This window comes from Oryctolagus cuniculus, chromosome 13, assembly GCF_051225735.1.
Source record: "Oryctolagus cuniculus isolate XC-2025 breed Fujian yellow rabbit chromosome 13, ASM5122573v1, whole genome shotgun sequence".
Lineage (NCBI taxonomy): Eukaryota > Metazoa > Chordata > Mammalia > Lagomorpha > Leporidae > Oryctolagus > Oryctolagus cuniculus.
Window position 1 is genome coordinate 37396651 of NC_142879.1, and position 15044 is coordinate 37411694.

Consider the following 15044-nt stretch of genomic DNA (forward strand, 5'->3'; position numbering starts at 1 on the left):
TTTCCCTTACTGTAAATCACACCTCAGTGAACATTCTTGCATATACCCTTTTGTGCACATGTACCATGAGCTCTTAAACAAAAGACTCTTTTCACTCTGCTCTTCTTTCCATTCTCTGTTCACAAACAGTACCTCATAGCCTGCATCAGTGTGCAGCTTCTCTTTTATAGAATGTGGCCAAAAAAAAAAAAAAAAAAAAGCACAGGATCAATTCAGGAAACTTGGATTCCAGACTAGGCCCTACTGTTGATTTGCTCTCTGAGCTTGGGTCTTTTTCTCCTTTGTTTCATGCTAATTGGGGTGACTTTTAGGGCTCCTTCCAGTTGTAACAATATCTTATCCTAATTAGGCTATGGGCATGATGCCATCAATTGTTGTTATATACTCAGCTGGGAGAATTGTCTGAATTTTGTAAAGCAAATCATAAAGTTTCACAGTGATTATAAATAAAGGATCATTGCATTTTACTCCACATAAGTCTTCTGCATTAACCAATGTTTGAATACAATTTCCAGATGAAAAAGTAGTGATAGTAGTAATATATTCTTTTCTTATGGAAAGTGTTCAACAGTTTACAGAAAATTATTACCAGGAGGCTGGCACGGTAGCATAGCCTCCACCTGTGATGCTGGCATCCCATATGGGTGCTGGTTCAGGACCTGCCTGCTCCACTTCCCATCCGACTCCCTGCTGAGGCACCTGGGAAAGCAGCAGTAGATGGCCCTAGTGCTTTGGCCACTGCACCTATGTGGGAGACTCAGAAGCAGCTCTGGGCTTCTAGCTTCAGTCTGGCCCAGCCCCAGCCGTTGCAGCCATTTGGGGAGTGAACTAACAGATTGGAAGACCTCTCTCCCCCACCCACTCTGTCTTTCAAATAAATAACATATAATCTTTTAAAAAAAGTTATCACCTATACCAACTCATTTTAAAATATTCTCACAAATTCTGAGTAATGAAAAAACTTGCCCAAGATCATTCAGCTGATGAATTTCATAGCCCAGACTCTACTTCATGTCTGTTTTGTTTCTAAGTTCACTATTTTCCTTAAAGACAGTTTCCTCATCTCAAAGTACTCATTTAGTATGTGCTAGATTTTTTTAACATTCATAAAGTGCTTGTTAGTTATTAAATGCTCTGTAAATGTTAGGTCTCTACTCTCAACCTTTTCCTCCCACCTCTTAATTATTTTGTTTAATAATTAGTTTTGTAGAGTACGCTGTTCAGGTACCTCTAGCCGTCAAGATGACCACTGTTTTTGAGTCGACATCTCTTAAGCATTCCGGAAATGCATTACGCAAGTAGTTGTGGTTATTGTTATCCTTCAAATCACTTGACACCGACCATAAACATTTAGCTCTGGTGCATGAAAAATGGGTTAGAGGCCAAGCTTAGCTTGTCTCAGGGTATCTGTTTCATCTTCACGATAGAACCCAAGTGTGCCAGTGATGATTCATGGAAATACTTAATGATGAAGAATGACTTTGTTATTGTTGGAAATCTTTTAAAGAATGTTCATCAAAGTGTGGATTCTTTATTTTCAGATACTTTCTTCCTAACATACCAGCAATGAACTGAAGTTATTACTTGCAGGGTATCCTCTTACAAAAAGATAATATGGCACAATCCCGTGTGACTGCTGAGGCTAAAACATGCTCCTTTAAGCACTTTTTTACTTAAATTTGGTTACTTTCATGAAGCTGAAAGTATATTTTCTTCATAGCACTTGAATTATTCAGAAAAATACAAAATTATCTTTCAGTTTTTATTTTCCCACATGCTAGGAAGAGCTAGTTGGAATTTTTGGAGCTAACTTTGTCCCTATGTCAGTTGTGAAATTAATTCTGCAGCTTTATCAAGAATAAAATTCTATAGTCTGATGAAAGTTTTCACATCTTAATATTCTCATTTTATTCACCCTATACTCTCTCCTCTTCCAAAAATTATTAAAATAGAGAGAGTAAAATTAAGGAAAACAAAGAAATGCAGACCATTGGGACATTTTCCACATCCTTTTCTGTTTCTTATTAGCTTTTCCTCTCCCTTCTTTTTTTTTCAATTCCCACTTTAAAAAATTTTTCCTGCCTCTTTATCTACCCCAAACCCTATTATCATGATTAGTGCACTCTGTACTTCCCTCCCTCCCTCCCTCCCTCCCTCCTCTAAGAATTTTACAGTCTCATTAGCTGTTCTGTTGACCAATATGTGCACACATACCACAGTTCACTGGTCATCAGAGTCCTGGAGCCAAGGTTCTCAACTGCTGCTACCATTCTCAAGTGTGAAGTGCCAGGGACGGTTTATTACTAATTATAAGTACTTAAATTTGTAAGTGCTTTATTTTTTTAAAGCAAATTTAAGCTTAGCCCTAGAACAATGTCACTGTCACCCACTTGCATACAGAAATACTTTCTTGAATGGGAGAGAAAGAGTGACACTTCAGTTAGTCAACTGTCTGGAAACTGTACCACCCAACCTTATCTACAAAGGCAGTGGGAGTGTGTTGTGGAATATACAAATACCATCTTTCCTTGTGCTTTTTCTTAGAAAAAAAAAAAGGCTAAAAACTAAGCAAGGAACAGGCAAATGTTCCCACTTAAGTTTACTGTTGCTTTCTTGAGTTGGTTTGTTTGGCTGGCTAGCGTGCATCTTGACCAATGGTAAAATATGAATGAACCCTGGAAAAAAGAGTTTCTCTCCCTAATAGAGTTAAGTTTGTTTGCTTTTGCTTATTGCTTCTCAATATAAACTTCCAAAGTTAGAGTGAAAACTATTCTGCAGGTTTTATTAGATATTAAAAGAAGCAAATCGGAAAGATTTTACAATAGAGGAAGACTACTTCATAATTTTTCGGAAGACTACTTTTGATTCATGAAAGTTTGTGGCATATTCCCTTGACTGCCTCTTTTCTCAGTTATTTTCTGGTAAGAGATTGCCAAGGCAGAATTAAAGAAGGTAACACTGTAAATCAAACAGATGTCATGTTTTACCTGTAGTGTGGTTGGGGTGTTTCCCACATCTGTTTGTCATGTCCATTAGTACAGAAACTTCAAAGGAATCTAGTGTTTCCCCAGGAGATATCTTTGTGGTAGCCTCAATTTTTCTTTTTCAACTGATGTTGACAATCCCTACTTATTGTCTCAAATTTAACATAAAATGAGGTCTTTACTTAGGCAGAAAGAATGTGATGAATCTCTAGTTGTTTCTAGGGAGTAAGCTAGTCAGGACCATGAATTTCTCAGTTAAAAAAAGTTAGTAGGAGTGAGTGGGAGGAAAAAGAATGTTTATATTTTGTACAACCCCAAGTGTACATAATACAATATCATTTCTTTGCAAATATTCAATATAACACATCCTAGAATTGTGACTCAAGGCTATTTTAGGTCTAAAGATAGCAGAATCTATTAACTATGTATGGCAATTGAAGAGAATATATAACTGGAAAATTGGGAGCAAAAATTACAGTTTTTTGTAAAAGTAATTTGCTTATTTGTTCAATGCCTCACTCTGTGTGTATGTGTAAAAATAAGTTTTCTCATAGCTCATTAGTAGTTTCATCATTAGTGTTCAGACAGCATGTTTAAAAATCAATGTATGGTTGTAGTGATGGTTGCACAATTCTGAAAGTACTAAAAAACATTGACATATACTTTAAATGGATGAATTGTATGGTGTGTAGATCGAATTTCAATAAAACATTTAAAAATCAGTATATATTATATTTGAAAAAATAAGGTTTGGCAGTAGGGAATTGGTAGAATTACCCAAAAAACGAGCAATAGTTCAAGGCTTCTTCAGGAGTGAATCTTTCAATTGAAAGATCAGTTTGTGTAAAGTGTGCATGTAAGTTCTTCACTAACTCCATTCCTTGCACACACTCCTGGCCCAGGCAGGCCAAGCTCTTCAGGTTAAAAGGCTGCTGTCGCCTACATCCACAGCCTTCTGCTCCCAGCATTTGACATGTGTGCTTCCAAACATATCTGTGCCAATTTGGCTTGTTTTTGTAATTATGTCATCTAATTAAAATTTTAAATAAATGATCCATTCATATTTAGGTGCTAAAAGAAAGTTGTCTTATGAAAAGAAAATTATAGCCTTCAGCAAAACTAGATTAAGATTAATTACTATGGAAAAAATTCACTATTAAGTTAGAGATGGGAGAAATAATTGTAGAACACTGGGGAGGGAATCATCAAAGTTTAGGTCTTTATTATAGTCACTGTACCAGAATATTCACAAGTCTCCTAAGTGCTTCAAAACTGGAAATATAGACAATGCAGCATGGGTATGGTTTTTATAAGAAAAGACCAGCAGCCAAGAAGGCATTTATGTTTAAGTTATAATTAGGTATTTAAGGAGTGTATAACACTTTTTAAGAATTTTTCACTTTCATTGATCTCTTTAACCATTACACTAACAGTCCCTGAGCACTGAATCAGAGCCCCTACTATAGGATTTAGAGACACAAACAAAACTTTACAAAGTTTGGTAAAATGGTAAAAGAGTTTAGGATTGACAGATGGTGATGAGCTGAAATTACACTGTTGGGGTTGGGGATGAGGAGGGGAAATAGAAAATAAAACTAAATCTACCTATGTTAACGTTTATGTCCCTAGCTTTTTAATTTTTTTTATCATTGCCTACTGATTTAAAAGCTGTTGACTCTGAGGAAAATAATAAAAGATTCCCATTTATTAGTGTAGCAAACACCAACCTGATCTTTTGATATTCCTAATATTCAGACACAGCAGCAAATTTTCTTACGTTCTCCCTGGAAACCCACACTTTAAGTTCTGTATCTTCCAAGAGAAAGGATACTTCTTCTCCTGTATAAGTGACTAATACTTTGTGATTGTCCCTATTGGGTTTTACCCCCTTGGTTTCACAGAGAAACACAGAGGACAGAGAGCACAAATTAGGCACCAGGGGACTTGAGTTCTGTGACTCAGACCTTGAGTGACCAAAGATAAACCGAGTCCTGTCTCTAAGAATCAGGCTGGCGTGGAACTGGAATGTAGTCTCCAGATCTTTCCCATGCTTGCTGTATCTGAGATTGTTCCATCTCCTTGGTTTTAATATTTTTAATGGCTTGGAGTCCATCATGAGGGCATGTAAAGAAAGCATGAAATTTAGAACATATGCATCTTTCATATAAACCAGCCAATACTAAGTGCATTCTAGAATGTTAAGTTCCAGGAAGTTTGGGAACTAGCTAGTCTTATTCATGGCTATGCTAAGAATTAGAAAAAAAGTTTTTAAATGAATACATGTATCTTAGTGAGAAATGTAAATGGCAAGAGAAAACAATGAAGATAACCTTGGATCTTGAAGAAATTCCAAGATAAGAGTTCCAAATTTTGGAAGAGTAATGGTTTGCAACATAAAGATTACAGGGGAAAAAAATTACATTCTACTCTGTTTTCTCTTAGTACAGCCTGGCAGAGTTCAGGTTAAGAGTGGGAACATAGTTAGGGTATTCATTTATTCAATCAGCAAATATTCACATATCTTTTTGAAAAAAGATGTATTTATTTATTTGAAAAGCAGTTACAGAGAGGGAGGGACAGAGAGAGGGATTCTTCATCACTTCCCAAAGTTCACTTCCCAAATTGCCACAATGACCAGGGCTGGGCCAGGCCAAAGCCAGGAGCCAGGAGCCAGGAGCTTCTTCCAGGTCTCCCACATGGATGCAGGGGCCCAGGCACTTGGGCACCCTCCACTGCTTTCTCAAGCCATTAGCAGGGAGCTGGATCAGAAGTAGGCAGCCAGGGCACAAACCAGCGCCAAGATGGGATGCCTGCTCTGTGGTCAGTAGCCTAACCTGCTGTGCCACAGCACCAGCCCCTCACATATCTTTTATATATTAGTCTGGTGGTTCTAATACATTGTGGCCTCACAGTCCCTTTACACTTTCAGAAACTGTTGAGAGCCTCTAAAGAGCTTTTATGTTTATATGGGTTGGAGCTAATATGTACCATATTGCAATTGAAACTCAGAAATTTAAAATAATGTATTTAACGCACTCAAAACTAGCAATAAGCCCGTTGCATCTTAAAATAAATAAAATTTTTGATGGAAAAATTTTATCTTCCAAGGCAAAATTTAGTGAGATGTGTATTATTTTGCGTTTTTGCACATCTGTTTGATGTGTGGCTTACTAGAAGATAGCAGAATTCTTTTTTTTTTATTTATTTTTATTTATTTTTATTTTTTGACAGGCAGAGTAGACAGTGAGAGAGAGACAGACAGAGAGAAAGGTCTTCCTTTGCCGTTGGTTCACCCTCCAATGGCCGCCACGGCTGGCGTGCTGCGGCCAGAGCACCGCGCTGATGCAATGGCAGGAGCCAGGTACTTATCCTGGTCTCCCATGGGGTGCAGGGCCCAAGCACTTGGGCCATCCTCCACTGCACTCCCTGGCCACAGCAGAGAGCTGGCCTGGAAGAGGAGCAACCGGGACAGAATCCGGCGCCCCGACCAGGACTAGAACCCGGTGTGCCGGTGCCACAAGGCGGAGGATTAGCCTAGTGAGCCGTGGCGCTGGCCTATAGCAGAATTCTTACATTTGCTTCTGCAGTCAGCCTATTGCAATCTACCATTTGGAAGTATTTGAAGAAACTCTGGTCTTTGATAGATCCGTAGCTGGAAAGGGAAGGGCCTCAGGAGTTCCTAGCAGTCTTCAGACCACATCATGAGAACCACTGTACTTGGAAAGAATGAAACATGAGTAGTGGATTCTGTTCGTTCATCAAGTATTTATTAAGTGCTTACTATGTGCCAAGTAAACTAGGAAAAGAAATAATCTGGTAGGAATAAGAAGTTTGGAAGTTGAGACTGAGTTTGGAGTTTCTTATCTGGGGGTGCGGGTGGGGTATGAATCATGAGAGGGACTGAGAACATAGAGTGTGGGCAAGAGCCGATTGGAAATACAAGCTCAGACTTATTAAAATGCATGATGAGGGCCAGCACTATGGCGAAGTGGGTAAAGCCACCACCTGCAATGCCAGCATCCCATATGGGTGCTGGTTCCAGTCCCAGCTGCTGCACTTCCGATCTAGCTCTCTACTATGCCGTGGAAAAGCAGAAGATGGCCCAAGTCCTTAGGCCCCTGCACCTGTGTGGGAGGCCAGAAGAAGCTCCTGGCTCCTGGCTTCAGAGGGGCTCAGTTACAGCTGTTGTGGCCATTTGGGGAGCGAAACAGTGGATTAGTGGGTTATCTCTCTCTCTCTCTCTCTCTCTCTCTAACTCAGAGTTACAGAGAGGCAGAGGCAGAGAGAAAAAAGTCTTCCATCCACTGGTTTACTCCCCAGATGGCCGCACTGAAGCAGCCAAGACTCTAACCAGCACTGCAGGCAGTGGCTTTACCCATTACGACATAGTGCTGGCCCCAATAAATCTTTTTTAAAATGCATTATGAAATTAGACGTGAAGAACTTGGAAAATGGAGAAACAGCCAATATCTTGAAGAGGGAATAGAATATTTCTAGTATGAGAAGCTATCAATCAAAAAATATTGGGAGATCAAATAAGGAAGCAGCTTGGGTTGGAGATTCGAGGGTATGAGTTCCTGCTGGGGCGGGAGGGGGGGACAGTGAGTCTGGTAGCTGCAGGTCTTGGTGCGGTGTACACCAAGGCTGTGTTCCGACAGGAGAGTGGTGTGGAGCGAGAAGTGCTGCCTCCTGACTCCAGTACTGAGAACTCACCCACCAGTGCACAGTGGCCACCATGCAGCGCTCAGTCCACATGTTTAACATCTCTCAAATCGTTCTCCTTTTAAAGCTTTCCAAGGAGAGGTAACAAGTAAAACAGTCGAGACAAAAGTGAAGCCTTCGTGTTAGGATGCTTCCTTTCTGATGGTTTGATCTTTGCTTTTTTCCAGGCCATCCAGACCTTTCAAGTTGCCAAAAAGGTAAGGTAGTCAGTGTCCTCTTACTGATGTGAGCTTGCCTGCATGCTTCCCCTGCTCGCTCGCCCTGCTCCACACTTTGCCGTGCTGTCTGCCTTTCTCCTTCGTAGTTTTTGAAGGAAAAATAAATGTCTTGTGAGTTGGCTGCTTGAAGAATCCCATATCTCTAAAAGTGATTTCAATCCCAGGGCAAATTTTTAGGCCTTAAATTCTGTTTCTTTTGAGTCATTTATACTTATCTAATTACTTTGTGTTCTTTCCTGTAAGGGATTGGCTTTTCAGTTTCTTACTTGCTGAGGAAAGAGAGACAGACAGACAGACAGACAGACACACACACACACACACTACCATCACTTGAATTCATGGCAGTTTATCTGAGATAGGTTGTCTAAAAATTTGTGTTACCATATTAAGATGGAGGTATTTTTGTGTGAAAAATTTTTTTAGTTGTATTTAAGGTATACAGATTTCATGTATTTCATATATATACAGATTTAGGGAAATAGTGATACTTCCCACCCTTCTTTCTCCTCCCTCTCCTACTTTCACTCTTAATTTTTATAAAGATCTATTTTCAGTTTACTTTATGCTCATAAGATTAACCCTACATTAACTAAGGAGTTCAACAAATAGTATGAAGAAAAAAACGCTATTCCTCAAAAGTAAGGACAAGGGTTGTAAACAATCATCAAATCTCAAAGTGTCACTCTCACTCCGATACATTACATTTTGGGTACTCTGTTAGTTACCACAGATCAAGTGAGGATGTGGGGAACAAGGTACCCTAATCCACTGTTGGTGGGAATGTAAACTGGTGCAGCTGTTGTGGAAGTTAGTATGGAGATACCTCAGAAATCTGAAAATAGATCTACCATAGGACCCAGCCATCCCATTCCTGGAGTTTACCCAAACAAAATGAAATCAGCAGGTGAAAGAGTTATCTGTACCCTCATGTTCATTGCAGCTCAGTTCACAATAGCTAAGATATGGAATCAACCCAGATGGAATCAACCTAGATGTCCATAACTGATGGCTGGATAAAGAAATTATGGTATATATACACTGTAGAATACTACTCAGCAGTTAAAAAAATGAAATCCTGTCTTTTGTAACAAAATGAATGCAACTGGAAACCATTATATTTTAAGATGTATCTTTTCAGCTGGCGCCACAGCTCAATAGGCTAATACTCCACCTGCAGTGCCGGCACACCGGGTTCTAGTCCCAGTTGGGGCGCCAGATTCTATCCCGGTCGCTCCTCTTCCAGGCCAGCTCTCTGCTGTGGCCCAGGAAGGCAGTGGAGGATGGCCCAAGTGCTTGGGCCCTGCACCCCATGGGAGACCAGGAGAAGCACCTGGCTCCTGGCTTCAGATTGGTGCGGTGCGCCAGCCGCAGCACACCAGCCGCAGCAGCCATTGGAGGGTGAACCAACGGTAAAGGAAGACCTTTCTCTCTGTCTGTCTCTCTCTCACTGTCCACTCTGCCTGTCAAAAAAAAAAAAAAAAAAAAAAAAAAAGATGTATCTTTTCAGTAGAGAGAAATTTTAAATAGCTGTGAGTTTCTGGAAATAGGCATTATCTCATTAGATGTCCTTATAATTAAGAAACTTAAGCATGTGGCTCAGCAGGATAAGTCACTGCTTGTGACGCTGGCATACCACATGAGCACTTGTTCAAATCCCAGTTGCTCCACTTCTGATCCAATTTCCTGCTAATGCACCTGGGAAAGCAGCAAAAGATGATCCAAGTGCTTGAGAACCTTCCACACTTATGGGAGACCCAGATGGGCTTCTAGGCTTTTGGCTTTGGCCCAAAGTCCCAGCCATTGAGGCCATTTGGAAAGTGAATTAGCGGATGCAGTGTCTCTCTCTGTCCTTCTTTCTCTGTAATTCTGCCTGTCAAGTAAATAAAATAAATCTTTAAAATAGCAATAATAAATAAACTAAAAGTAACCTTTGAAATCCAATTGCTCAGATATTGATAACTCTGAAGCCTACCTCAAGGGAGTTATTATCTTTTTAGAGTGAAATTACTACACAAATTTCAGTAGAACTCTAAAACCATTAAAATACATTTCTTTTTCAAATTGTGATAAAATATAAGGTAAAAATGGCCATTTTGACTGTTTTAAGAGTACAGTCCTATGGCATTGTGAACATGCACATTGTTGTACAACCATCCCCATCATCCCTTTCCATCCAAAACATGACCTGCTTTCATCTTGAGAAACTGAAACTCTGCGTCCATTCAACAGAAGCTCCCATCTCCCCCTCCCACATCCCTGGCAGCCCCCATTCTACTTTCTGTAACTTTGATGTGGCTTCTCCTGGTACCTCACAGGAGTGGAATCAAGCAGTATTTGTCCTTTTGTGGTTTCCTTATTTCACTTAGCTTAAAGTTCATCCTTGTCGTAGTATGTATCAGAATTTCCTTCCTTTGTACAATGGAATAGTATTCATTTGTATATATAAACCAAAATTTGTTTAGCCAGTTCTTCCATTTTTGCTGAAAAAAATTACACAATATTAAACAATTAAAAACTTGGAAAAAAGATGAGGGAAAGAGCTATGCAAATAAATATGTCATATTAGGAAAATGAATTTCATTTTTCTAGAAATGTTAGGGCTTTCTCAAATGACCAGAACTTGCATTTTGAAATGACTCTTGTATTTTTCTCTCTGTTGGTAGATTGTTATCTTTAAGAAGTCTTAATTTCTTCTGTTTTGTGTGTACATATACGTATAAATACAATTTTTTTTGGACAGGTAGAGTTAGACAGTAAGAAAGAGGGACAGAAAGGTCTTCCTTTTCGGTTGGTTCACCCCTTAAATGGCTGCTGCGGCTGGCGTGCTGTGCCAAACCGAAGCCAGGAACCAGGTGCTTGCTTCTGGTCTCCCACATGGGGTGCAGGGACCCAAGCACTTGGGCCATCCTCCACTGCACTCCCAGGCCACAGCAGAGAGCTGGACTGGAAGAGGAGCAACCGGGATAGAATCCGGCGCTCCGACCGGGACTAGAACCTGGGGTGCTGACGCCACAGGCAGAGGATTAGCCTAGTGAGCCACAGCGCTGGCCATAAATACAATTTTTTAAAAAAAAGCTTTCCTGATTTCCTCTTTTCCTCTCTAGTTGGTAGTAATGTCTCCCTTCACTCACAAAACATCTTCTAAATCCCTCTAAAATACACCTATTTTTACCTGGTTTTTGCAGATATTTGTATACCTGTGTGATTTTTCTTTTTTTTTTTTTAAGATTTATTTTATTTATTTGAAAAAGTTAAGGAGAGACAGAGAGAGAGGTTTTCCATCTGCTGTTTCACTTCTCAAATAGCTATAATGGGCCGGCGCCGCGGCTCACTAGGCTAATCCTCCGCCTAGCGGCGCCGGCACACCGGGTTCTAGTCCCGGTCGGGGCGCCGGATTCTGTCCCGGTTGCCCCTCTTCCAGGCCAGCCCTCTGCTGTGGCCAGGGAGTGCAGTGGAGGATGGCCCAGGTGCTTGGGCCCTGCACCCCATGGGAGACCAGGAAAAGCACCTGGCTCCTGGCTCCTGCCATCGGATCAGCGCGGTGTGCCGGCCGCAGCGCGCCGGCCGCGGCAGCCATTGGAGGGTGAACCAACGGCAAAGGAAGACCTTTCTCTCTGTCTCTCTCTCTCACTGTCCACTCTGCCTGTCAAAAAAAAAAAAAAAAAAAAAATAGCTATAATGTCCCAGGCTGGACCAGGCCAAAGCCAGGAGCCAGAAGCTTCATTCAGGTCTCCCATGTGGATCCAGGGGCCAAGCACTTGGGCCATCCTCCACTGCACCTTTGCAGGGAGCTAGATCAAAAGGGGAGCATCTGGGACTCGAACTGATGCCCATATGGGATGCTGGTGCTGCAGGTAGCAGCTTAACCCGCTATGCCACAATGCTTGCCCCTGCTTGCATGATTTTCTGTATTAGGCTGTTAAATTCCTTTAGGATAAGAGCTGTGTCTATCATTCTGTATTCCCAGAAGGCCTTGTATCCTTCCTATTCAATTCTAATTGTTGAATGGGCTTCATACTTTACACAGAAGAAAGACGTCTGTGTCCTATTTTTCGCATGTGAAATTTCTCAAACGTCAGTGACTTTCCCCACTGAATTGAAAGTTGATGTCACTGGAACATTGTGATTAATAACATCTTGAAATGTCCTACCCTTCAGGGACAGCAGGAATAAAGGAAGAGTTATTAAAGGAAACGAAAGGAATGGCCAAGGCAAAAAAGATTTTTAGGAAGGAAAGGATAGCTAACACTGTTCATTATTGCTCAGGTCAGGAAGATGAAAACCATAAGGAGTGAGTTGATTTTGGCAGTTCAGAAGAGCCATGGCTGCAACGGGTTAAGGACGGGTGGTTGGTCAGGAAAATGAGGCCTTACACCCTCCCCAGCATAGCTCTCTGCTTAGAGGGGAGTGGAGAAAGACAAGAGCGTTTAGGAAAAGGCAGCAAAGTGCAAGGAAAAAAGTCTTTATAAGCTAGGAGGAAAATTTATCGTGTGTGTGTGTGGGGTGTTGTTAGAATAGAAATGACCCATTTAAAACAAGCCCCCCATTTAATGTCACTGGAGCATAAATTGGCCCTGTAGACACTCGGTTTGTTTGTTTTAACAGTTATTTCTGAGATATTTCCAGAGTAAACCCAATAATAAGGTGGCTGAGAGTCTCAGAGTATATTTGAGGGATTTCCCATCGAACACCAATGAAAACTCCAGCGAGGCGGTGACCACCTGGACCCAGAGCCGGGCAGCACGCGCTAGCACAGGTCCACTACTCAGTCGTGAGCACTGCTCACTCTGCTTCTTCTGTTTCCTCATCCTCTGAAAAGAGGGTGAGGCCTTCAGATCTGTGTACTGTTTGAGACCTAACCTGCTGAGAAAGCGATGTGACCTTGTACACCGCAGCACCCTGCACAGAGCTGTGGCCCCTCACTGCAGCAGCCGCTCCGGCAGTCCGGCAGTGGGGCTTCAGAGAGAAAACACTCACCCAGCCATCCGCCATCCACCGGAGAATGACTACCTGCTGTAACCCAGGGTGCAGACTGTGTTTACAGCTGTGAGGAGGCGTTGTCTAAAGGTTTCTAAAGTTAGACCAGGTGCATGACAGACAAGTAATATTTAATGTGCCAAAGGGCACGTAGTGAAAGGAACGATCTTTTTGAAAATTCTTACACTTTTCAAAGAAAATCATGCGCAGGTATTTAGTCTTTAAACTTAGAACATATACCTTAAACCCAAGAGTAAAATTAATGTATGCGTGTACAGGTGAGATTTATAGCCCATTTTAAATTCCCCTTAGTTGTCCAATTTTCCTGTTTTATTAGATTTTTATCTTGGTATTACACTTACTGTCTGGATTTCACCTACTACATGAAACTTCCACTTCTCAGCCCACAGCTGCATGGTATCTCAGCATGGACAGCAGGAAGAACCAGAAACGTTCTCAGCACTGTGGGCTGTAGAAGATACACTTGGCCGTGTAAAATTTACCCAGAATAGTTGGGCTGTGCCCCCGTGGTGCTCTTTGTATGCTCAGGGGGTGATTCCATCTCTGAAGTAGGAGCAGTTGTGTCTAGGAAAGGTTAGCACGTGGAACATCTGCTGTAGAATTGTAATATAGTAAGGTTAAACGTGTTTGGGAGAAATGTGCTGAAATCACCAGTGCCATCAAGTTTCCATATGTAGGCAGTGCACGTGTAAGGTCTGTAGCAGTGCTATAAAATCAAAACCAAATGTTTTCAAAGGGAAGAAAAGCAATTATTGAATGAGATTTTGAAGGTTGCTATGCATGTGTGTGCAGATTTTTCAAGAACACAAAACAAAAAGTCTTTATATAGGCAAATGAAACCACAATATGAAAACCAAGCAATTTGGGGCCCACTGGCCTCCACTGATAATATGTTTGTAGGTTAAAAAAAAAAAAAAAAGAAAAGAAATGCACTACTGGTTTATTTGAAAGAGAATGGATCCATTTAAAATAAAGTATAATGAATGATTATAGAAGCCTGGGGCCATTTTCATTTCACAGGGCTGGTATTTTAAAGGTCTGAAATGCAAAGGACTCTTTTCAAAGTCTCAAACAGTGAACAGAAAGTCTCAAATGAGCTAGTGAGACAAAGGACTTTATTGCTTCAAAACCAGTCACTTTCATCTTAGTTTGCATTTGGTGGAGGAGGAAATAAAATAAGGAAAATATTTTTTGCATTGGGTGTGTTCTTGAAATGTGAAAGCTTCTGGCTTCTTAGTATTTACATTTGAACAGCCATAGTCAACATACTGTGATTTATATGTTTTCATTACAATCAAAATTATTCTTAACAGGTTATTCTGTCTTATCTACCATAATTTTTCATTAATGTGTTTTTTAAGATTGGTTTGAAAGGCAGAGCAAGAGAGAGAGAGAGAGAGAGAGAGAGAGAGAGAGAGAGAGAGACAGACAGAGGGAGAAGGGGAGAGACAGATCTTCTATCCACTGGTTCACTCCCCAAATGCCTGCAACAACCAGGGCCCACGCAGGTTGATGTCAGGAGCTGGAAATTCCAAATGAATCCAACAAGGGTGGCAGAAGCCCAGCTCCTTGGGATATCACCTGCTGCCTCCCAGGCACATTAGCAGGAACCTGGATGGGAAGCATGGTAGCCAGCTCTGGAACTGGCACTCTAATCCCAAGTGGCAGCCTACCCTACTGCCCTCCCCCTAAGTTTTATTAATCTAAAATGTGCAGTCCAGTGAATGATGTTCATTGTCCTCTGGATCTGTGTGATCTGGCGTATAGAAATTAACTATTAGTGGGGCTAGGAATTTTTTATTGTGAATTTTGGGAAGCAGCCATTTGTGGTAAATTTACTTATTCCTAAAGTCTTTAGTTCCTCTTGTGTTTGAGAAGAGAGGCGACAGCATAGTGATTAAGAGGCCAGGCTCTTGTACCAGACCCAGATTCCCAGTTTTGCAACTTTGAACAAGTCTGTGCCCCAGATTAATCTCATAAGGTTCTTGTAAGAATTAAATGAAATGATATCATCTTTCTAAAGCACAAGAGCTAATTGATAATTCACATAAGTGAAGCTACTATTATTTGTTTTCCTAAGATTACTTTAAAAGAAGGGCAGTAGAAATTCCTGCACAGTGCT

General features: G+C 41.0%; 1 protein-coding gene across 50 annotated transcripts in view; it reads left to right on the forward strand.

Moving 5' to 3' along the window:
* The window catches only part of DISP1 (dispatched RND transporter family member 1), a 196096-nt gene that overhangs the window by 159486 nt on the left and 21566 nt on the right, over positions 1-15044 (forward strand). For all 50 annotated transcript variants that reach the window (XM_070055346.2, XM_070055348.2, XM_070055349.2 and 47 more), the window contains one exon: positions 7874-7903. In XM_070055346.2, coding sequence (XP_069911447.2) covers positions 7874-7903 — 30 coding nt within the window. The remainder of the gene's footprint in view (positions 1-7873; positions 7904-15044) is intronic.